Source organism: Loxodonta africana, chromosome 22 (assembly GCF_030014295.1).
Source record: "Loxodonta africana isolate mLoxAfr1 chromosome 22, mLoxAfr1.hap2, whole genome shotgun sequence".
Taxonomy (NCBI): domain Eukaryota; kingdom Metazoa; phylum Chordata; class Mammalia; order Proboscidea; family Elephantidae; genus Loxodonta; species Loxodonta africana.
The window spans coordinates 19,702,982-19,727,274 of NC_087363.1; the positions used below are offsets into that span (position 1 = coordinate 19,702,982).

The 24,293-nt window shown below is 38.5% G+C and overlaps 1 protein-coding gene across 9 annotated transcripts in view; it reads left to right on the forward strand.

Annotated features, from left to right (window-relative positions):
- The first annotated feature begins 349 nt into the window (after nucleotides 1-349).
- The window catches only part of DCP1A (decapping mRNA 1A), a 54,896-nt gene continuing 30,952 nt past the window's right edge, over nucleotides 350-24,293 (forward strand). For 2 of the 9 annotated variants that reach the window (XM_023547627.2, XM_023547622.2), the window contains exons 1-4: nucleotides 492-538; nucleotides 3,359-3,399; nucleotides 4,271-4,348; nucleotides 6,005-6,132. Coding sequence is in view for 2 of the 9 variants with exons in the window: in XM_023547622.2 (XP_023403390.2) it covers nucleotides 4,290-4,348; nucleotides 6,005-6,132 (187 nt within the window). In the remaining 7 variants the exon portion in view is untranslated. Of the gene's footprint in view, nucleotides 539-3,358; nucleotides 3,400-4,270; nucleotides 4,349-6,004; nucleotides 6,133-8,999; nucleotides 9,054-18,286; nucleotides 20,061-24,293 lie in introns of all 9 variants that reach the window. The other 7 variants (XM_064274383.1, XM_064274384.1, XM_064274386.1 and 4 more) reach the window with 7 other exon arrangements.

Consider the following 24,293-nt stretch of genomic DNA (forward strand, 5'->3'; position numbering starts at 1 on the left):
TGGAGCCCCTGCATTCCACGGCTGTGTTTCCGTTCTGCGGCCCCGGCGTTTCTCGCGTGCGGGCCCGAAGCAGGCGTAGTATCGGTCCTCTGCCTCGCCCCGCAGGAGCTCAAAGAAAGCGCGCGGGAGGCCCGGCACCACGACGTTTTAACCCGTAGAGAGGAGGCACCCTCGGCCCCCACCCTCCATCTGCAAAGGTTTAGTGGAGGGAACCCGACGGCGCCGGAACCCGAAGTCCGGCCCTCCTGCTGCGGAGCAGGATGGTCGCCGCACCGCCCCGCTGCAAGATCTGATGAAGAGGCGGAAATCGAAGGCTCTGACGAAGCTGGGGGAACTTTGCTTCGATGCACTTTCCGGCCCGTGACTCCGCCCCCGCCGGAGGGGCTCCGCTCCGGGATTCAAGATGGAGTCGCTGAGTAGAGCTGGGCAGGAGATGAGCTTGGCGGCCCTGAAACAGCACGACCCTTACATCACCAGCATCGCGGACCTCACGGGCCAGGTCGCTCTGTACACTTTTTGCCCTAAGGCCAACCAGTGGGTGAGTCTAGCCTGGCCACGAAAGACGCACGCTCGGCCGCCGCCGCCACCTTTTAAAAGGGCCGTGCAGGCTGCCGAGACTGAGGGGCGATGCGGGAGGCCGAGGACTGGTGGAGAGTGGGGTGGGCACCGCAGGGGCATCGGAAGCCTTCGGGGATAAGCAGTATGAGCGAGAGAAGTAGGCCCTAAGTATCCTGGGGAAAAAACCACTGGCGGGGAGGTTTGGGGCAGAGTCGAGTTGCTTGGGGTCAGCTCCAGGGACGTGGGCGACCTGCCTTCTTTGCAGATGCTTTGGGGAATGTGAGACCCGTGGGGTCAGACAGATGCCTGAAGGCTTGTGTTTGAGGCTTTGAGGGTTATTACATAAGTTGCATATACATAGTGAATATAATAAACACCCCTCCCAACACACGTAAATGAGAGCCTCCTCCGCAAAGGTCATTTGTATTTAAAGCTTGAAATCCAATTAGTTAACAAATCTTGGAAGGGGTGATGGGGCGAGTCCGTCTCTAATGGACTTACACTGTTTCCGGGAAGATTTCAGGGCCCTTAGGAAAGGGCTTCCGTGTTATCAGGATTCCCGTGAGATTTTTGGAAAAGAGACCTTGTAGGTACGTTCCTGTTCCAGCTGTGATGCCGGTTATGTCACCTCTGAATGCTCCAGTCAGACTAAGTAGATTTTGCCCTGTTTGTATGGGAGAGGGTCCTAAAGGTTATGTGGTCTGTTCAGTGACTCTTGTTAGCCCCTGCTTGAAGTTCCGGTAATTGTTTAAATAACAGAATTTTCGTTTTATTGTAATTGATCCTTGCTAGTAAACTCAGTTACAGGCTTTACACCTAGAAAATAGGCCGTAAACGTTTGTTGGATTCAGTTCATCTGTGCTTGACATTCACATTTCAATAAGAAATTTTAAAAACCCTTAAACAAAACTCTCAAAGTTATTATTGTAATATGCCTCTTATAATGTACTACACATGTATATATTTATCATTAACTCTGTGCAAACCATTTGGCATTTATAAACAGTTAATTGAGAGAAGAGAGTTTTCAAAGTCATCTTGTTTTCCTCTTTCCTCCCCCTCCTAGAAGAAAAGGAGGTATGGGAAGAAGCCACAAAGAACAAAATTACAGATTTTGTAAAAACATGTAGCAGTATTAGGTATTGCCCTCTGAATCGTTTTTCTTTTCCTGGTCTACGTATAAACTTATGGTTAGGTATAAATATGGATTGTGGGCAAATGGTGAAGACACAAGACTTTGAATGCTTTGAAATTTTAATTGTGAAGTTCTGTTTTAAATATGAAATACAAGTTACAATAACCTCAATTGAAAAATAAGCTGCCATCGTTTGTTCATTTGAACCATGGCTCATAGAGCATAACCAAAATCTTTTCTGTTATTTTACAGTGAATTGTAACTTTGCACAATGAAATAAGATAGGCAAGTTTTCTTTTACTATGAGACAGTTGTTAATATATTTCTTATACTAAAAACAAGAACAAGCCTCTGAATCCTTAGGAAGGAAAAGTTTCATGATGATATTTAAGCTTACAGCAGTACTACTCCTGGAAAAAAACCAAGATGGTACCTTTTTTTAAATAAAATTATTGCAACAAATTCAACTTAATATGATTAACACTTGAAGTTTCTCTAAAAGTGTACTGATTACATCAAAACATTAAGGTCCAATGTAAGCTATAAACTGCAGACTAATAATGTGGTTATTTGGGTTGGTTTTGTTGTTTGTTTGTTTGTTTGTGAACATTGTAACTATTTAAAACCGAAATACACTTTTGTCCCAACAAATGAAGATGGTAATGAACTGTACTTTGTTAATCAAGACATTTTAAAAATTATTTGTAAAACCTGTAGTAATTAAGCCAGAGTATAGTTACAGTTGGAAACCCTGGTGGCATAGTGGCTAAGTGCTATGGCTGCTAACCAAAGGGTCAACGGTTTGAATCCGCCAGGGGCTCCTTAGAAACTCTACGAGGTAGTTCTACTCTGTCCTGTAGGGTCCCTATGAGTGGGGCAGTTCTACTCTGTCCTGTAGGGTCCCTGTGAGTCGGAATTGACTCGACGGCAACAGGTTTGGTTTTTGGTTTGTTTATAGGTACAGATTAGGAGTCCCTGGGTGGCACAGATGGTTCAGTGCTCGCCTACTAATGGAAAGGTTAATAGTTTACATCCACCCAGAGACACCTCAGAAGAAAGCCCTGGCAGTATACTTCCGAAAAGTCACTGCCATAGAAAACCATATCCTCTGTGGGTCTCCATGAGCCTGAATCAGCTTGATGGCAACTGGGCTTTGTTTTGTTTTGTTACAGTTTCGATATTTCCTTCAACCGAGTTCTAAAAATGGCCAACTAATTGTGTTTGACAGGAATTGTTAACTGATCACAAAATTTGCAACTCATTAAAACATCAAAATCCCCCAGTGATGAAACAAAGTACTATCCTATAAGCTAAAACTTACTTTTTTCCTATTAACTTTAATAAACTTTAAAGGTGAAGAGCTGCTGTGCGCAGGAACTTGGCTTTTAAATTAAGAAATGTTACTAAAATATTTTAGCTAAAACAAAAATGTAGGTAACAGATATGATGCTAGATTGAACATTGAGTATACTTACATGCAATGAAAGGATACAGAAGAAACTGATAACAGCGGTTGATGGAGTGAGGGAGAGACTTACCTGTTTGTTCAACTGATTAGTCTTACAATGAGTAAATTGATCTTAAACATAAGGCATATCTTCTCCATTAGGACTGTTTAGGTTTGAATGATTGGAAAAACACTAATTGATTCATTGTCTATTGCAGGAGAAGACCGATATAGAAGGGACTTTATTTGTATATCGAAGGTAAGCTTTTTCAAAAAATGATATTTACTGTTTTTTTAAAAATCTAATGGTGAAAACTGTCATATGAAGTGGTTCAGCTTCTTTTGGGGAGACATTCCTCCTTGTCCCCTTCAAGATTTCATCCACCCTAGTTATGTCCTATAGGGTCGCTATGAGTCGGAATCGACTCAACGGCACTGGGTTTGGTTTTTGGTTAGCTATGATACGCTAACCAAGTCACTTGCCTTCTCTGAGCCTTACAGAACCAGAACTTATTTAAGAACCTAGCAGAACTGCCTCAAAATAGAACACATTTTCTAGTAACAAATGAGTCTAAAATAGATGCCTCCCTCCCTCCTTTGATATTTTAATAAAAAGGTATATAGTTGAGAAAATTATAATGCATAGACTACCTCTGTAAAATAATGTAGTTTCAATAACAGCCCCTTTTTTCAGGGGATACTAAATGACAGGTTGTCTTCTGCCTGGTTCTGACCCCTTTACCACCACCAATCCCCGCCCCAAATTCTGGATTGTGTCCTTAAAATGTCTTTTTTAGCTTATTCAAGTCCTTAAAAATGTCTTTTTTAGCTTATTCAAGACTTCTTTAGAAAATGTGGATTATTCATAATTGCACTTTTTATTTTCAACAGCTTTAAGCATTCATTTTTTATCTTAAAACATTATTGGTTTGCAAATTGCAACTTTGTTTTGTTAGGCAACTTTTGTGGCCTAAAGGTGACTAACAGGATATGCTAATCATGGAGTTACTGTCCCTCTGAGGTTGTTCTTACAAGTGCAGGTTCCTTTCCATGCTTTCTAAAGGATAGAGAACTCAGCAGGGGTTATTATTGATAATTGGTTCTTTACCTTTTTTTTTTTTTTTTTGTAGGTAATGTGGGCTATCTTTAATGCCTTTCTCCATTAATGGTAAATTAAAAAGAATTTGTCAGATATCTCCTGAATTTTGGTATGAAGCTTTGAGATCTTATCTAAACACACTAACCTTGTTTCTTTAAATACAAGTGCTTTGATATTTATACACCAAGTTCTTTGACACTTTGTTCTCTCTTATTCTTTTTTTTTCCCCCAAAGGCCTTTGCACTTCATTACTCTGCATTTTCAGTATCAATTTCTAGAAACTTTTCAAATTTTATTAGAACTGGGGCATCTATAATATTTGGAAAGTACTTTTCTGACCCCATTGTTATAGTGCACATACACTGATTATAGAAAATGTGAGATTTAGTGTAGTGAGTGGCTTGATTTAACAAAATTTGTACAATCTTACGCGGTCGGTATTCTAATAAAAGCAGAACAAAGAAACTTTCTTTGCGAAACGTGAAAACATTTTATGTACCTTGGATAAATGTATACCTGGATTTTAGAATATCGCTTTGCATAGACCGCTTAGTATAGAAGAATTTTTGACTCCTGGATTTGGAGTCAAAAAACCTGAAGCTGAATTCTGGTCACATTATTTGTGTGACTTGACACAGGCCTTAATCATGCCGAATTGGTTTCCTAATCTGTAAAATAGGATTCTCGTATCCCCCCCATGTACTTCACAGAGAAACGACATGTGAGTAGTGTCTAAAGGATTGTGTACTGAATCCCACCTGATGGGGGAAACCAGGGATGTTTTTTATTGTATCAAACTCAAGAAAACCAAAAAACCAAACCCAGTGCCGTCGAGTGGATTCTGACTCATAGTGACCCTATAGGACAGAGTGGAACTGCCCCTAGAGTTTCCAAGGAGCGCCTGGTGGATTTGAACTGCCGACCCTTTGGTTAGCAGCTGTAGGACTTAACCACTATGCTACCGGGGTTTCCAAACTCAAGAAAACTATGTGGAGACTTGTTTGGTGCAAGAAAAATAATTAGTTGTAATGTTGGCTGTCATTGTTATAGCCAATCCTGTACCATATTTAAAATAAATGATACTTTCGTTTAGTAAATATTTATTAAACACCGACTCTGTGTCTGTTCTAGATCCTTGGCATACATATGTGGAAAAAAAAAGACAAAAATCCTCAAACTGAAACTTTCTAGTTGGGGGCAAAAGACAAATATAAAAATAATAAGTGGTTTAGAAAATAGAGAAAAGTTAGAGGAATTGAGCTTGGGAGCAGGTTGCAGCGTTAAATAGGGTAATAGGCCTCAATGACAAGATGACATTTGAACAAAAGCTTGCTGGAGGCGAGATAACTGTGCAGATTCTGTGGGAACTTTCCAGGCAGACCTTCAGGTGGAAGCACACCTGCAGGTTTGGGAGGGGGGCAAGGAGCCTAGTGTGGCTGGAGCAGGAGGCAAGGGAGATGAGGTCAGAAAGGAGCAGATCAGGTAGGGCCTTGGTGTTCTTAATGAGGACTTTGGCCTTTACTCTAAGAGACTGAATCCTTGGAGGGTTCTGAGCAGAGGAGGGACGTGGTCTGACTTTTATTTACATTTTTAAGTGCTTGTAATATGGTGTAATTTGCTAATAAAAAACATATATATATATATATATTCTGTTCTAAATGAAAAGTAAAGAAGTGGATAGCATTTCTACAGTTTAAGTAAACAGTGACTACAGATTACTTCTGTTTTTTGTTTGTTTCTTTTTTCTGTTTCTATTAAATCTAAGGTCAGCTTCACCTTACCATGGTTTTACCATTGTGAATCGACTGAATATGCACAATCTAGTTGAACCAGTCAATAAAGATTTGGAATTTCAGCTCCATGAACCATTTCTTCTATACAGAAATGCAAGCTGTGAGTATAATTGTTTTATTACAGTTAATATACTTGTATCTAAAATTGAGCAACTTTTGTTTCTATCCATATGTTATTTTTGGAGTTTCAAATTATAATAAATATAATCTATATACTGTGTTTATGATTATAAGTGAGTCTCTTAATAAACTAAAACCTTTTGAACTGGGCTTCTAAAATTGAAAACATTCTCTTTTGCATATAAAAACCTATTATGTTATTTTAGCTAACTATACTGTTCCACTTAATAACATTATATTCCTGTTATTTGTTTTATGAAAATAAGTCTCACTTCTTTGTTTCTGTTTTGACACTGAATTGTTGGCTACTCATGCCCCTGAGCAACGGAACTTAGTTTGGAAGATACAGGATGGGGACAGGTATTGACTTTCCACAAAGAAAGTAATGTCTTTGCCCAGAATAGTAGTCTTTTTCAAGTTGTTTGTTTAGTTGAGTGCCTACCGGGTACCAGCACTGTTCGAGGAGCAATTGTACTTTAATATTAATAATTCAGTTACCTATGTGGGCAGGCAGGAAATTAGGTCTACTAGGACTCAGGTGAACGACAGCTTCTCAATTGGTGAGTTAGAATTTTAACCCTTTCTTCTACTTCCTACTCTGGGGTCCTTTCAGGCATTTCACAGACTCTTAATAATGATTGGATACTGTCAGCAAAGCTACAGTGGTCCTTTCAAGAAAGCCTGGTATTAAAAACTACATGCGGTTCTTATAGTATAGGTATCGAAGGTCTAGGTGTGTGGGGGTAGAGGACAATCACTTCGTTTGGCATTGACCATAGGAGCATCAGAACAGCTTGTGGTAGCAGAGTGATTGTGCTGTGACTATCATCTAAGAGACTGCTGGAGAAATGTTGCTTCTGATTTAAAAAGTAAAAGATTGTGTTTGAATAGCACTTGACTAGGGGGCTAACTGGTATTGGGTGGGGGTTGGGGGAATGTCTTCAGTATAAATTATACTTGTTTCATTCCTGAAGGAGAAGCAACAAAGTCTGTTTTAAAGCTGGAAGCCCAAAATTCTCCCTACCTACTTTTAGTATTTAAGTGAAATAGGACCTGTCTCTTTGACTTCTCAGTAAACTATTCGTCCAGATAATTACCTGAGCTTTAAATTCTGTAGACATACTGGAAATACATTTTAATATCTGTAAGTTAAGATGGATTCTTTAAACTAATGCTAACAGAATAATTTCAGATAGCTGTTTTCTTTGTGCTGAACACTCCATTGAAGGGGAAATTCTGCAAAGGAACATAGATCCCCCCCCCCTTTTTTTTTTTGACTGAAGTTGGCTTAGTTGTGCTCTTCACTACCTCTAGACTTAATCTAGCTATGACTCCTAGGAAAACTTGGTTTTTAAAGTAATCTGTAAGGAAAATGATCAGAGACCCATGGGCCTAATTGCCATTTAGCACAAGCCTGAAGTGAGTCATCCTGTATTTATTTCACAAATAAAGGTTCCTGGGAAGTGGGAAGTGTGACACAACACAAATAGAATTGACTATGATTAATCAGAGCTTAACTCATCAGAGCTTCGGCTATCTGAAAATATTTCTATAGTCCAAGTGTGGGAGAAATTCTTAAAAAGCTAAGTATTAGGTTTTAGTTTTTGAAAATCCTAGCAAATATCTAGAGTGTAACCTTGGGTCAGCAGAGCCCTGGTGGTGCAGTGTTTAAAAACACTCGGCTGCCAACCGAAAGGTCAGCAGTTCGAACCCACCAGCCACACTGAGGGAGAAAGATGTGGCAGTCTGCCTTGTAAAGATTACAGCCTTGGAAACTCTATGGGGCAGTTCAGCTCTGTCCTGTAGGGCTGCTGTGAGTCAGAATTGACTCGATGGCAGTGGATTTTGGTGGTAATTATAGATTAATTTGTCATAATGATGAGGCCAGACTTAACATCGTCGGGAGTATTTATTATGTTAATTAGAATATATGGGAGCAGAAAAGTAAACAAATGCATTTTACTGTAGAAAGATTTTCAATAAAGGGTTGAAACAATGGTTTTTTTTTAATTGAACAGGAGACTGGCTTAACCAGGTCATTCCATTCCTCAGTTAATTGAGGACTGAATCATCTCTTAAGGGCCATGTCGTTTCTAACATTGCTAATTGGAAATTTGAGAGCACACCAGCTTGTTTTCAGACTAGAGAAGGGCCTGAAAAGGTCAAATACAACACTGTGGGTCTGTTAGAAACAGACTAGGGGAGGAGCTTGGGAAAACGGAATATTTAAAGGAATAGCTGTGTTAGGGGAAAAATGACGCAACAACCTAAAGTGAGTGTGTGTTACAGCCTCGTGAGTGTATGTTTTGTCTACCTAGTCTTAAAAGTGGAAAAAGAGTCTGTCAGTTCAGCAAGCTTTTGAGTTATTTAGGGATTCGTTGTTTAAATAAAAAGTTAATTAGTGTCTGTACATATGGGTAATTATACCTGATTCTGTAGCTGCTCTTGGAAGTTCTCTTATGGCAAATACCAAGATACCTGACCCAGTTAACTCAAGTTACACCTTTGCGTCCAGTGTGTCATTAAATCAGTTCTTTAAGTTAATGTAATAGAAAAACTATAACATTCTCCAGTTCTAAATTGGTCGTTTTAATTTTTTCTTTTTACTTTTTTATTTATACAAAATGTCCACCACCACTATCTTCCCCTATTCAAAAAAAAAAAAAGTAAAATCTTACAAAAAATGCTTACAATAAGCAAGGGCTTAGGTTTGGTGATTTTTTTTTAAACTTTTGGAAGCAGTGTATTTATTCTGTGCGGTGAGGAGGGGTGGGGAGGCTGGAGATTCTGTGGTTACTGAGCACCAGTGATATTCCCAGCACCTTATTTCTGATTCTTAATTTACAGATGAGGAAACATAAGGCTGAGAGAAGTTAACAAATTTGCTCAAGTCTCACAAAGGTAATAAATAGGTGACAGGAAGAATCGAAATCTAAGTGTGTTGTTTATATATTCTAGAGTAGTGCTGTCCAGTAGAGCCCTGCGATGATGGAAATGTTCTCTGTGAGCACTGTCTGGTATGATAGCCACCAGCCACACGTGGCTATTGAGCCCTTGAAATGTGGCTCCTTTGACTTAGGAATTTTATTTTATCTTATTTTAGTCAGTTTAAATTTTAAGAGCTTCATGTGGCTATTGGAAACCCTGATGGCGTAGTGGTTAAGTGCTACAGCTGCTAACCAAAGGGTTGGCAGTTTGAATCCGCCAGGCACTCCTTGGAAATTCTGTGGAGCAGTTCTCTGTCCTATAGGGTCGCTCTGAGTCGGAATCAACTCAACAGCACTGGGTTTGGTTTGGGTTCGTATATAGCTATTGGCAACCCTGGTGGTGTAGTGGTTAAGAGCTACAGCTGCTAACCAAAAGGGTGGCAGTTCAAATCCATCAGACGCTCCTTGGAAACTCTGTGGATTGGTTCTACTCTGTCCTGTAGGGTCTCTATGAGTTGGAATCGACACGACGGCAATGGGTTTTGAGTTTTATGTGGCCGTTGGCTACCGTATTGGACGCTGGGATCTAAAGCGTGAATCCATTCTCTTACTCACTCTGCTAGGGCATGCCTAAATTGAACAACCACTTGGAAAGCTTTGGATTAAATTTTAATGCCATCCATTTTGTTATTCTCTTTTGAAGTTGATAAAGGATTTCCAGATACAAAGACTGCAGAAGATATCTCTGAGAGTGGCTTTACTATGGTAACACTGTTGGCAAGGAGTTTAGTTTGCAGGCAACAATTCTATTCTAGGCTTTGCCATTTTACTGACTGTAACTTTGGGTAAATCACTTAAACCACTTACCAGACCTGCTTATCTTTTTTTTTTTTTTTTTAGTTTTATTGTCTGCTTTAGATGAAAATTTACAGTGCAAATTAGTTTCTTATTCAAAAATTTATACGCAAATTGTTCTGTGACATTCCGCGGTCTCCACAGTGTGTTAGCGCTCTCCCCCTTTCCGTTTACACAGTGCATCCCCCATGTCCATTTGTCCAGTTTTCCTGTCCCTTTCTGCTTTCTGTCTTTGTTTTTAGGCAGATGTTGCCCATTTGGTCTCGCATACTTAATTGAACTAAGAAGCAAGTTCCTCGTGTGTGTTATTGTTTGTTTTATAGGCCTGTCTAATCTTTGGCTGAAAGGTAGACTTTGGGAGTGGCTTCAGTTCTTAGTTAACATGGCGACCTGCTTATCTAAAAGGGACATCATGTATATGTAGATGTTTTTTTGTCAGGCACTCAAAAATATAAAATATAGCCCGTGTCTCCATCTCAGACTCAAGCCAAATGGCTTTTAATATGTGGAGACTTTTCCCTAAGAAACATAGGTGATAGTTTTTATCTTGGATTTGCTGGAAAAAAAAAAAAGTTACTTCGCTTTTGCTTTCATTTGTAAATGAAATCTCTTTTTACTAACTACCTGAGTTATAAAAGTATTCTTTGGAGATGCAAAACTTTTAGGAGCCTCATGGCATAGGAACATTGAAGAAAATGTCCTTCATCTTCTGTCTAATGGGAAAATCTTCCCACTACAAACATTTAGAAATGCTATATAAAATATTAAATGCAAAGCTTTTAACCAAAAGGGAGTAGGGGACATTTCCATGGGCTGACAACTCAGTGAAAACTGAAAACTAAAGTGGGAAGCATATTAGCTGACACTGGCTCCCAGCTATTATGAGGTTCTTGAGGGTAGGGAGTGCTCCTTAATAGGACTACATGATGATGTACACATGGGATAAGGAGGCAAAACCTTGGGCCCTCCTGGACCTAAGATGCACATAGCAGCATATAGCCAGGTACCCTAATGAACTACATATTAATTGATTATAAAGATGTTGTTGATAGGTGCTGTCAAGTTGCTTCCGACTCATAGCAACCCTATGCTCAACAGAAAAAATACTGCCCAGTCCTACGCCATCCTCACAGTCGTTAACTATGTTTGAGCCCCTTGTTGCAGCCACTGTATCAGTCCATCTCGTTGAGGGTCTTCCTCTTTTTCCCTGACCACCTGCTTTACCAAGTATAATGTACTTCTCCAGGGACTGATCCTTCCTGATAATATGTCCAAAATACATGAGATGAAGTCTCACCATCCTTTCTTCTAAGGAGCATTCTGGCTGTACTTCTAAGACAGATTTGTTTGTTCTGTCCTTCCATGGTCTTTTCAGTATTCTTCGCCAACACCGTAATTCAAATGCATTAATTCGTCTTCAGTCTTTCTTATTGATTGTCCAGCTTTCGCGTGCATCTGAGGCAGTTGAAAATACTCTGGCTTGAGTCAGGTGTCATCTTTGTTTTTTAACACTTGAAAGAGGTCTTTTGCAGTAGATTTGCCCAATGCAGCTTCTTCACTGTTGCTTCCGTGGATGTTAATTATGGATCCAAGTAAAATGAAATTGTTGACAACTTGAGTATTTTCTCTCTTGATCATGATGTTGCTTAATATTGGTTTTCTTTATGTTAAGGTGAAATCCATACTGAAGGCTGTAGTCTTTGATCTTCATCAGTAAGTGCTTAAAGTCCACTTCACTTTCAGCAAGCTTTGGATATTATCCTATCACTGACAGCTTTGTATTTCAGGATAGATCTTGAAATGTTCTTTTTGACGATGAACGTGATGCCATTCCTGTTCAATTTGACCTTCCCAGCATAGTAGACCAGATGATTGTCCAATTCAGAATGGCCAGTACCAGTCCATTTCAGCTCACTAATGCTTAGGATATCGATCTTGAAGTGTTCCATTTCATTTTTGACAACTTCCACTTTTCTTTGATTCATACTTTGTTCCATGTTCCAATTATTAATAGATGTTTGCAGCTGTTTCTTCTCACTTTGAGTCGTGCCACATCAGCAGATGAAGGTCTTGAAAGCTTGACTCCATCCACATCGTTAAGATCGACTCTTCTTAGAGGAGGCAGCTCTTCCCCAGTCATATTTTGAGTGCCGTCCAACCTGAGGGGCTTATCTTCGGCACTATATCAGACAATTTCCACTGCTATCCGTAAGGTTTTAACTGGCCACTTTTTTCAGAAGTAGGTCACTGGGTCCTTTTTCCCAGTCTGTCTTAGTCTGGAAGTTCAACTGAAACCTGTCTACCATGGATGACCCTGCTGGTGTTTGAAATACTGGTGGCATAGCTTCCAGCATCACAGCAACATGCAAGCCACCACAGTATGACAGACTGACAGACAAATAGTGGGATTACAAAAATAGTTGCCCACTAATCTGGGGAGATGACAAACAAGCCTGTCTATCTCAATCTGGGCACTGGGTTGGAGGGAAAATGTCTCCTCTGAAAATTTTTACAATGAGCCTCCCCACACACAAATACAGAGTTCAAGTTTGTACTACTCCTGTGATATAATTTCTTACCCAGGCCAAGAAATTAATCCTTTGGGTGATGGGTGCTTTAGGACACCGGGCAGAAACAAATGCAAACCCTTCTGGAGGGACAGACACCACATACTTAACCCAGGTTGCCCAAGAATTTTGCAGATTAATCTCATGGCCCAAAATTACTAAATATACAAGGAAATAATTCACAATGAATGAAAGGTAGGATACAATAAACAGTAGAATTAGACAATCCTTCCCAACGACTTTAGTTAATGGAATGATCAGATATTTCAACTGATGTAAATAGCAGGTATAGATTATAAAATAAGACAAAAAGAAATCAGTGAGAAACTGATATGCCCTGTAAACTATTGTGTAAAATGCAATTAAAAAAAAGACAAAAACATGAGAAAGGAATAAAATACTCCAAAAAAATTGACAGACTTGAAAAATAACCGAGAACTGACAGAAATGAAAATTTAATTATCGAAATAAACTTTATACCAGAATACATCCCAGAAAGGGAAAGGGAAAATATGACAGGTGATAGAATTAGAAAGTCTAATATATGAATGGATAAGAATTTTAGGTTAAAATAAATCTGGAAAGAGATGATATTTGAAGGTTATAGCTCAGAATTTTCCAGAATCCATGAAGGACATAAATCTCGGATTTAGGAAGTAAAATATGCCTGAATATAATAAATACACACCTAGACATCTTGTGAAATATTAAAGGCCAAGGGATAGAAGCAGGATAACTCAGGATGAATTATTTACACTGGAACACCAGTTCAACTGACAGCATGTTTCTCAGTTGCAGCTACAGAGGTTGGAAGACAAAAATAATATTTTCAGAGTATTGAGAGAAAGCTATCAACCAATAATTCAGTAATTTAAGAGAATAAAATAGACTTTTTTCAGCAAAAACAGAATGTTTGCCTCCAGTAGACCCTTGCAGTAGGGCCTTCTGAAGCAACTCCATCCAGTACAGTCGCCACTAGCCACACACGGCTATTAGCATTTGAGATGGGGCTAGTGCAACTGAAATTTTAGTTGTTTTTTTTTTAATTTATTCAGTTTCAATTAATTTAAATTGAGCAGTATAGTTTTAAACAATGTAGTTCAGAAAGAAGAAAAATTGAACACAGGAGGAAGAAATAATTTGTATGAAATAATAATGAGCAAAAGAAAAGGAGATAAAACAAGCACTGAGTATGTAAAACAATAGCATGATGAATTTGGGTAGGGGTATTAAAAACAATATGAAACGAAAATACTGAATATGTTCAAAGCTAAAGCATTTCAAAATTGGGAGAGGGTAGATAAATTGATTTACTTTGAGACTGTTAAATCAGGTTATGTGTGTTCAGAAGATTCAGGATAACTACTGCAGTACAAAAATAGGATGTTTTAACTTTGAAACCAGTATGAAACAGGAAGGGGAAGGGGGGAGTAAGTAGAAAGCCCAAAATAAAATGGCAGAAGTAAATCAGTAATTAAAATGAATTTAAGTAAACTAAACTTGCCAGTTAAAAGAGATTCTAAGATGGGATAATGAGACAAAATTTGCCAATATGCTGTTTTCAAGAAACCCCTAAAACTCAAAAAGCCTGGAAAGATTGAAAGTAAAAGTATGAATAACATCCAGCAGAATTATTAATCAAAAAAGGCTAATATAGCTATGTTAACTATATATAATACATTTTAAGGAAAAAAAACATCTTTAGGAAATAAAAGTCACCCTATATTGACAAAACAGAATGAATAAATTACCCAGAAGATAAAATGGTTCTGAGCTGTCACGTACCTAGTTTATGTCTGAACTACAAATCAAATTGTAAAAATCCATAATTATAGTGGGAGATTTTTAACAGATCCCCTCAGTAATTGACAGATAAAATGCAGTTTAGTAAAGTTATAGAATATTTAATATAGCTAACAAGCTTGGTCTAATGGACATATAATCAGAGAATTTGCATTTTTTTCAAATACATATTTGAACTTTTATAAAAATTACCACATTTAGTCCACAAAGTGAATCAGATCAAATACCAAAGTACTGAATTTATATAACAAGGCTAGTGTTCTTTGACCATAGCGCAGTTAAACTAGATATCGGTAACAGACAATCAAAACAACCATTAAGTTTAGAAATTTAAAAACACTTCTAAATAACTCATGGTTCAAAAAACAAGTTAAAATAGAAAATATTTAGAACTAAATGAAAAATCTTACATATCAAAACTTTTAGGACTCTGTTTAAATTGTATTTAGACAGATGTCTGTATTCCTAAATACCTATGTTAGAAGAAAAGAAAGAATGAATTAATGAATTGGACATCAGCCCAAGAAGTTACGGAGAAAAAAAGGTATATCTAACTAAAGTTGAAGAAAAATAAAAGTAGAAATTAATGCAGTGAAACAGTAGAGCACATAACAAAGAGCATTTCATCTGTGACATAATTGATCTAACAAAAACAAAGAGCAAGAGGAGGTACAATAGGCAATACTAGGAATAAAATATATATACACAACTACGAGAAAACACTGAAAAACTTTTTTTTTTTTTGCCTGTAAGTTTAAAATTTAGATGATACAGCGTTCTAGAAGAACATAGAGTAACAAAACTTACTAGTGAATACATCCAAACTCCCTGAGGGACTGAATTACTGGGCTGAGGGCTGGGGACTATGGTCTTGAGGGGACATCTAACTCAATTGGCAAAACATAATTTTTAAAGAAAATGTTGTTGTTCATCCTACTTTGGTGAGTAGCATCTGGGATCTTAAAACCTTGAGAATGACCATCTAAGATACTCCAATGGTCCCACCCCATCTAGAACAAGGGAGAATGAAGAAACCAAAGACCTAAGGGAAATATTAGTCTAAAGGACTAGCGCACCACAACAGCTATGGCCTCCACCAGACTAAGTCCAGCACAACTAGATAATGCCCAGCTACCTCCACCAACTCCTCTGACGGATCACAATAGAGGGTCCCGGACAGAGCTGGAGAAAAACGTAGAACAAAATTCTAACTCACAAAAAAAGAGCAGACTTACTGGTCTGACAGAAACTAGAGAAACCCCAAGAGTATGGCCCTTGGGCAGCCTATTGACTCAGTACTGAGGTAGTCACTCCTGAGGTTCACCCTTCAGCCAAAATTAGATAGGCCCATAAAACAAAACAAGACTAAATGGGCATACCAGCCCAGGGACAAGGGTGAGAAGGCAAGAGGGGACAGGAAAACTGGTAATGGGGAACCCAAGGTTGAGAAGAGGAGAATGTTGACATATCATGGGGTTGGAAACCAATGTAATAAAATCATGTGTGTATTAATTGTTTAATGAGAAACTAATTTGCTCTGTAAACTTTGATCTAAAGCACAATAAAAAAAAAAAAGATCACTCACTCTGTAATTAACCAAAATACATTAATAATATCGTTGTTGTTGTGTAAACTGATTGTGATTGAAATTGTTTTTCTGGTGTTGAGCCCATATTCACCAACTTGAAGTCATCTAAAAAACATTTGCCTTCCTAGAAGATACATATATAACGTGTTACTTTATTCCATTTTTCCTTTGATTAAACATAAAAGGAAAAAAAATTACACTCTATCTCTGTATAATTTATACCCTTTAAGCGTTATTATCTCTCAGAACATTGTACATGAATATATGTACTCTAGATAAACCAAAAACCAAACTGAACCCATTGCCATCAATTCAGTTCCAACTCAGCAACCCTGTAGGACAGAGTAGAACTATGCCTCTGGGTTTCCAAACAACAGTTGGTGGATTTGAACTGCCTACCTTTTCGTTAGCAGCTGAGCTCTTAGCCACTGTGCCACCAGGACTCAACTCTAGATAAACCCACTTCTCATTTAAATACTCCTACCAAAATTAATTTTAACTTTAAGGCATATTGGCATGAAGAGTTTTAGGAATACTCTTAATTGCAAACTCAAATTGCCTCAATACTGTAATGGAGATATGTTTAGGGTAAGATGTTCTGTGTATATGGGGTCACACAAACTTAGTATGCGGTAAGTTTATTATTTTACCACTTTGAATTTTGTTATTATTGTCTTTTCCTGAGCTGCTGTGATAGGAACAAAAAGAATAAAATTACTATGTGTCAGTTTAGTGAATGCCTTTTAAATTTAATAATTAAAGAGAATAAGTGAAGAAAATGACTGAAAATCTGTGACACAAATAGTAAGCTGTAATAGAGAACCATTAAATTAATAAGTCTGCTATTCTCTAATTTGTTTCAGTTCAATGAAAACTCTCCTTAAATGAGTATTTGCTAACCAAAGAACTTGTTAATAGAATACTGTTATTGTACTCAAAACCGAAATACTTAGGAGACCTTTTGTACCCTCTTTTCATGGGAAAATCTACTAACCTTAAGGGTTCTTCAATAAATAATCCATTAAAAAAAAAAAATTACTAAATAGGACTAAATGGACTTACGAATAAAATAATTGGGTCGGTAGTTTAAAATCCTGCCCCACCTCACGTAAGGAGAATGCTGAGAGGAAATTTCTGTTCAGTATATGGCACAAGGACATAGAGTCCTCTGTATAGAGAACCAGATACAGGCTCTGTATATTTCTGATCTTGTTTTCACAGGAAGCATAACAATCTCCACAGGCCCCTCTTCTCCAGTGAGGAAATGATGTTTCTGTTATCTGCTGTTCCTTAAGCAGCATATCTTATAGCTAGACAGTCTACAGTATACCTGTATAATTTAAAATATTAACATAAAGATTTGTCATACCATCAAGCTCTATAAAATCAATTGTGGCATTTAATGATTTTCTTTTGCAATAACTATATTTACTATTGCCTTTTTTTTTTTTTTTAGAAACAGTATTTACCAAAAAAAATTTTTTTTTTTTTTTTTACCCCCACCAGATCCTTTTTTAAACAGAAATACTTACTCTTTGTTTTTTTAGTTATACAGAGTATACATTGTAGATTTTCTCTTCCCAGACAAAACTCTATTCTGTCCTCCTCATGTTTCCTCCACCCAGCACCTTGAAAACACAGATCCCCCACTGAAGGTCACTTTTCATATTTTAAAATGTTTTCTGTAATCTAAAAGTACTTTTGGAGAAGTGAACAAATACCTTTTCAGTTTTCCAAAATAACCCAAATATATTCGGAATTTTATTTTACTTTGACATTTTTAAATAGTAACAAGTTTGTGGTTTGTGTAAAACACTTCTAAATTGGTTGTAAGTGGCTTAAATCTAGTCTGAAATTTCTTAAAGAAAATGTTAATACCATATAGCTACTAGTCCAGTATGTTTACTCGCTAGCCTGTTTAAGAAGATAACCACCATAACAAGTACAACTGAAAATAAAAATATTGTTATTTAATATTTTTTTTAAGAACTTACCTCTAAAAGCTTGTGAGAAATGCCCCTTCGTTTCCTCTTCACTTATAACTTTTCCTTTATATCGGGCATCACTCTCTTGATACAGAGTGTTTTTAATTAAAATTAGATCACTAGAAAAAGTAGGGAGATTCATTTCCAAAGTGTTGAAAATGCAGCTGTCAGGTGGAAGGTTTTAGTAGAAATACTGTAGTGTGTGGTGATTTTGTCTCTCTGCTTGTCCTTTCTCATTTCAAGGGCAAGACTCAATAGTAGAGATGGTAGGTAGCTGTTGGCTTTTATCACAAATCTTCAGATTTAAAGCACAGTGCAAGAAATTTCCTTGCAAGGTAAGTTCATGATTTGTTACATCAAAAACTGTGAGTTCTACCTTCAAACTGACACAAGAATTTTTAAACAATAGGAAAAGTTCCACAGTTCATTCTCTGTGATCTTCGATTTCGGCACAGTGCTGCTCCCTTAGCCTGAGAAAAGGCAGCCCTTCACCATCAGCCGCGACTCCGATGTGGTTGCTGTGATTCTGTTATCAGCGGCAACTGCATTAGTCTGGCCTTCTGGACCAAGATAAGGAAAGAGCTTTGCTGTTGGCTACGTTTATAGATTGAAGGGGTAAAATACCATGAAAACAGAGTGACTTAGCCTCTAATACTGACCTGGTGACTCTGTTAGGTCAGATGTTTTAAAAGTAAGTATTGTTTTCTGTCTCATTGTAGGCTGCTGCTTAGTATTCTTGTAGAGCCCTTCTACCAAGACCCTTCTTGTTAATATTATGAGACCATGCACATTCCAAAATTTCAAAAGTGAGTTCTTTTCGTTGTGCTTTCAGTAGTAACTACTGGCTCCCCCTGCCCCAAGATTTTAAAATGTAACCATGCACCGTTCATCTCTTTTAGATAATTAGCATTTTAAGTATTGGATAATTTAAATGTTTTTTCTTTGGAGACCTCACAAGAAAAGCAGCGATTACTTTAGCTAAGTGGCAGAAATCTGTGTCGGAATTGACTCGATGGCAGTGGGTTGGTTTTTTTTAATATAGGTTCTCATCTTGTGTTTACCCAGTGAAATTCAGTGGAGAGATAGAAATTGAAACAGAGTAACCTCTCGTCCTAGGGAACTGAAGCGGTTGTAGAGTGTCCAGAATAAGTAAGACTGAGCCCTTGAGGGTCAGCCCCAGAAGATCCAGGCAAAGCTGAGCTGCTTACAGAGTAACTGCTCCCGGACATGCTCAGCTTTTTCTTTTTTAGTAAAAGGAAAGCATAGGATAAGCGTGTGTTACTGACATTTAAATATTAGGCTATTTTACACACAAACACAAATTTGGATTTCTAGTTTTTCTTGTAACAAAATGGCATGTCTGGCCACACAACACCTGCATTTCTGCAAGCAGTAACAGTCAGCTGGAGTTCTGGGTAAGTACACCTACCATAGCCCATTACTGATCCCACCATGCCCTGAGGTCTCTTATACCCCAGTGGGCATCTGCGTTTACAGCCCTGGTTTGGATGATCTCTTAGTAGGTTGGTAGAAACATATGTAGCAGTAGCTGTTAAGGAGAGGAGAGGACATAGTCCTGATACCACTATCTGACCTAACTATTCCCCAGTGCCCTAACTAGATTTTTTCGAAGCCTGGGTAACAGGAACTCAATCTTACTTATAAACATACAGTATTTCCCTGGCTGCTTAAATGCCACCTACCAAAATCTCCTATTGTAAACCCGGATCGGTCTGTGTGTGTGTGTGTGTGTGTGTGTGTGTGTGTGTGTGTGTGTGTCCGTCCGTGTCCGTGTGTGTGTGTGTCCGTGTGTGCATGCGCATGCGCGCATTCAACACCCAGGGCCTTTGTCCTCAGTCTTTCCCAGCCCTTTGACGTTCATGGGGAGCCACCAGCCTTACTCTTAAAGAAAACGATTGGACAAGACAGAGGTATTTCCTTTTTCACTTGCCAGGGCAGACTCATACTTCTATAATCCTTTTTTTTTTTTAATAATCAGAGGGGTCCTATGTCTAGGGTAAATTTTTTTGGCTGTATTCAAAGCCCATATTCTTGTTTTTGTTTCCTGGTATAGAAAACCTTTGTTAACTCTACCACCACCACAAGAAGAACTTTCGTCCAGTGCCTTTAGTGCTTGGCACCATACTGAGAAAATCTCAAGCCTCTTCAGATCCTTCTAGGAAGTAGGTCAGATCTAAATAATAAATGAATCAAAAAGACAATGTGTTCATAGAGTTATTACTATCCCTGTTTTTTTTTTTTTTTTTATTAAGCTTCAAGTGAACATTTACCATTCCAATCAGTCTGTCACATGTAGGTTTACATACATCTTACTCCCTTCTCCCACTTGCTCTCCCCCTATTGAGTCAGCCCTTCCAGTCTCTCGTTTCATGCCAATTTTGCCATCTTCCCTCTCTCTCTATCTTCCCATGCCCCCTCCAGTCAAGAGTTGCCAACACACTCTCCCATGTCCACCTGATTTAATTAGCTCACTCTTCATCAGCATCTCTCTCCCCCCCACTGACCAGTCCTTTTCATGCCTGATGAGTTGTCTTTGCGGATGGTTCCTGTCCTGTGCCATCAGAAGTTCTGGAGAGCATTGTCACTGGGATTCCTCTAGTCGCAATCATACCATTAGGTGTGGTCTTTTAATGAGAGTTTGGGGTCTGTATCCCATTGGTCTCCTGCTCCCTCAGGAATTGTCTGTTGTGCTCCCTGACAGGACAGACATCGATTGTGGCCGGGCACCAACTAGTTCTTCTGGTCTCAGGATAATGTAGGTCTCTGGTTCATGTGGTCCTTTCTGTCTCTTGGGTTCTTAGTTGTCGTGTGACCTTGGTGTTCTTCCTTTGCCTTTGCTCCAGGTGGGTTGAGACCAATTAATGTCTTTTAGATGGCTGTTTGTTGGCATTTAGGACCCCAGGCGCCACAATTCAAAGTGGGATGCAGAGTGTTTTCATAATAGAATTGTTTTGCCCGTTGACGTAGAAGTCCCCTCCAACCAAGTTCCCCAGACCCCAGCCCCTGCTTCACTGACCTTTGAAGCTTTCATTTTATCCCGGAAACCTCTTTACTTTTAATCCAGTCCAATTAGGCTGACCTTCCTTGTATTGAGTGTTTTCTTTCCCTTCACCCAAAGCAGTTCTTATCTACAGATTGACTATCCCTGTTTTTAAGACATTTCACAGCATCTCCAGAAGTCTTTAGGGATTTTACAAAGTCCTCATATTAGTTTAGATTTTCTTGATCTTGTGTGTACCATATACAGCTCAAGATGAGAAGCAGAGTCAAGCATAGGATCAACTCATAATAGGCTGTGCAGAGTCTTTAAACAGGGCACCCTGGAGAAGTGGAAAGCTCTTGCCCCTTAGCTTTTTAAAATTTTTCAGTATTAAATAATTCTTTTTTCTTTGTCATTAATCTTATTTTTTCACATTTTTAAAAAGAAAGGCCTTTGTTCGAAAAGCCAGGGAAACATTTAATTTTTGGTATTCTTATCTGCATCTTGATATTTTCCATAGAAGTATAGCCTAAAGGCAGTTAATGTTCTGTCACATTCCTGGCTTTTAAGTGACTTGGAGACAGCTGTTCATGGTCTTGCTCTATGTGGGTGTCCAATTAATAATTGTTCATTTTCATCTTCTGAAAAGCCATTTATAAAACGAATGCCGGCATTATTTGCCATGGCGAGATAACGTGTCCCCAGATTTCTAAATCCCCCATAATATAATCAGGGAAAATTGTTTCAGAATGTTTCAGCAAGTGACATGTAGGTAGAATGCATTGTGCCTGAGAGTGTAAGTTCTCTCCAAGGAAGAATACTTAGGCTTGGTTTGGAGACAAGGTCCTCCGTGGTTTTAGTTATCTGGTGAACTTGTCTGTCATTCCTCACTAGTGACAGTGACAGGCTCAGTGGCAGTTCCCTGGGCCTTCTTGCCAGTTGCATGCACTGAGAATTTGATAGGTTGGCAGACAGAGCTGATTCTTGAATGCGTGTCTGAACCTCTGCAGGTCTGCTTTTGGCAGAATCGAGTGTGACTCTTATCCTTCACCCATTAAGCTATCATTATAGCTTCCTTATCTTTATTTCTTCTGCGAACATGCCTTTGAAGGTGTTTGGCTCTTTTTTGGCAGTTTATTTGATAATGTACAAGAGTAGAAGGCATGTGTCTTATTCTAAATCATACTGTGTTTCTTTAGAGGAAAAAGGGAGGACTTAAATGAAGATTTGTTATAATAAGTTGACAGCTAGGATGTACTTATTTTAATATCAATAAGAAATGATTTCCTAAGAATTCAGTTTAGAATCCCCTATGAAAACATACTGAATTGCCGACATTTGACGCTAAAAATCTGTGTGCTCCTCTCTTGAGGCTGATGTATTGCATATAATAAACTTTTTGAAATCACCGTTAAGTTGTATGAGTATGTCCAAATATATGGTTTATTAGGGAATAACTAGAACCTTTTGTATTTGGACTTTTTTATGTTTTGGGTATCCCTTAGCCAAGGTTGGAAGAGGCATATTTAAAGAAAGATGGCTATGAGTAATTGCCATATATGGAGTTGTTTGAAAGCCCCGATCTGGTTTACTCTAAGTTGGAGCAACCCTTAACTGCTAAGAACATAACTAAGACCCTGCTGTAGATAATGCTTAATAATTATTTGCTTCTTTACCCTTCCATTGAGATGTCAAAGCTGAGTTTAATCTGTTGATTTACATTATGTAAAATATTCCGAAATGACTCGTTCTTCATTGGGCTTTGATTCTGTTTGAAACATTGGTAATGTTTTGAAATTCTGTGTATAGAAGAGGCACTGGGTTCCAAACACAGCAGGGTGGAGGCACAGAGACTGGCCAGCTTGGGCCACCTCAGGGTAGCGCAGGGACCTGAGCTCTGTGTGGACTGGTGACGCATGGCCAGACATGGAGTCCTACAGTCAGGTTAGGGTAGCAGGAGGTTTTTTTTTTTTTTTTTTGCCAGAGAAGCCGTGTAGTGAGCAGCATAGGAAGAAAACTCTGTTCATGATCTTCATTCATTAAAATAAAACCATTTACTTTCTCTGCAATACAGTGTTTAACTCCTTCTACAGTGACAATCGAAGAGTTCAGCTAAATTTTATTTCTACTGAAACCTGTTGCTGTTGAGTCAATTCTGACTCTTAGCAACCCTATAGGACAGAATAGAACTGTTCTGTAGAGTTTCCAAGGAGCATCTGGTGGATTTGAACTGAGGACCTTTCGGTTAGTAGCCGCAGCACTTAACCACTACACCACTAGGGTTTCCTTCTACTGAAAAGGAAACTTAAAATTGTGATTTTTTCATGAAGACTTTTGTGGAATAATGGCCTTAATTCTGGGTATAACAAATAATCTGCAGTTAAAATAGCTCTTACTAACAGTGGGAGTCCTGGTGGCATCGTGGTTAAAAGCCGTGGCTGCTAACCAAAAGGCTGGCAGTTTGAATCCACCAGCCGCTCCTTGGAAATCTTATTGGGACAGTTCTACCCTATCCTGTAGGGTCACTGTGAGTCAGAATCAACTCCACGGCAGCGGGTTTGGTTTTTTGGGGGTTTTTTGTTTTGTTTTGTTTGGCATTCACAGTGGTTTTCTAAATTGATGGTGTATATTGATCCTTAGAGAGTCCAAATACTAGTTATAAAAAAAAAGATTTTTAATTTAAGGTTTCTTACACTAGCATATGTATTTCCTGTGTTCTATGTCATATCCTTTTAGTGGGGAATTTTTTTACTTAGTTTATTTATAGGCTTTCTTTTATGTGCTTTCATCTTTATAAGTGAACTTCTCATTAACTTTCTGTTTCCATGAAAAATTTTATGTTATTTTAACTAATGAAGCAATGGGTATGTAGTGGCAACATTCTTGGCTTAGGAGTGAGAAGATCTGAGTTCTAGTTAATAGGTCTGCAACTGATTTTCTAAGTTATTAAAAAGTCTTTTAGTCGCTCTATAAGCCCTTAGTTTTTCATCCATAAAAAAAATGAGACTTGTATTTTTTTTTTTTTTTTGCAAGACTATGCAGAGATGGCATGGACTTGTCTCTCCTTGCTCCTCCCTACTAAGTATAGCTATAAAACCTGAAAATAATACAAGAGACAAAGGAGAACTCTGAAAAGTGGAAAGGGGAAGAATATGATCTGGATAGGGCCCAGTATTGGAGAAACAACACAGCAGCAGGGTTTCTTACGACCTGCTCGCCAACAGAAGAAGATGACAACAGGCCTAGTGTTTCTTGACCTCCAACCTGCAATAGAAAGTGGCCCAGGTAGGCTCATTCCTCCCCCAAACCAGATGGGCATTACACCAACAGCAGCAGGCCAGCCTAACAAAAGGATTGAAAACCCAGTGAGTGGCCCCCAGGAGATTTCTCTCCATCATGGCAAACTCCTTCCACT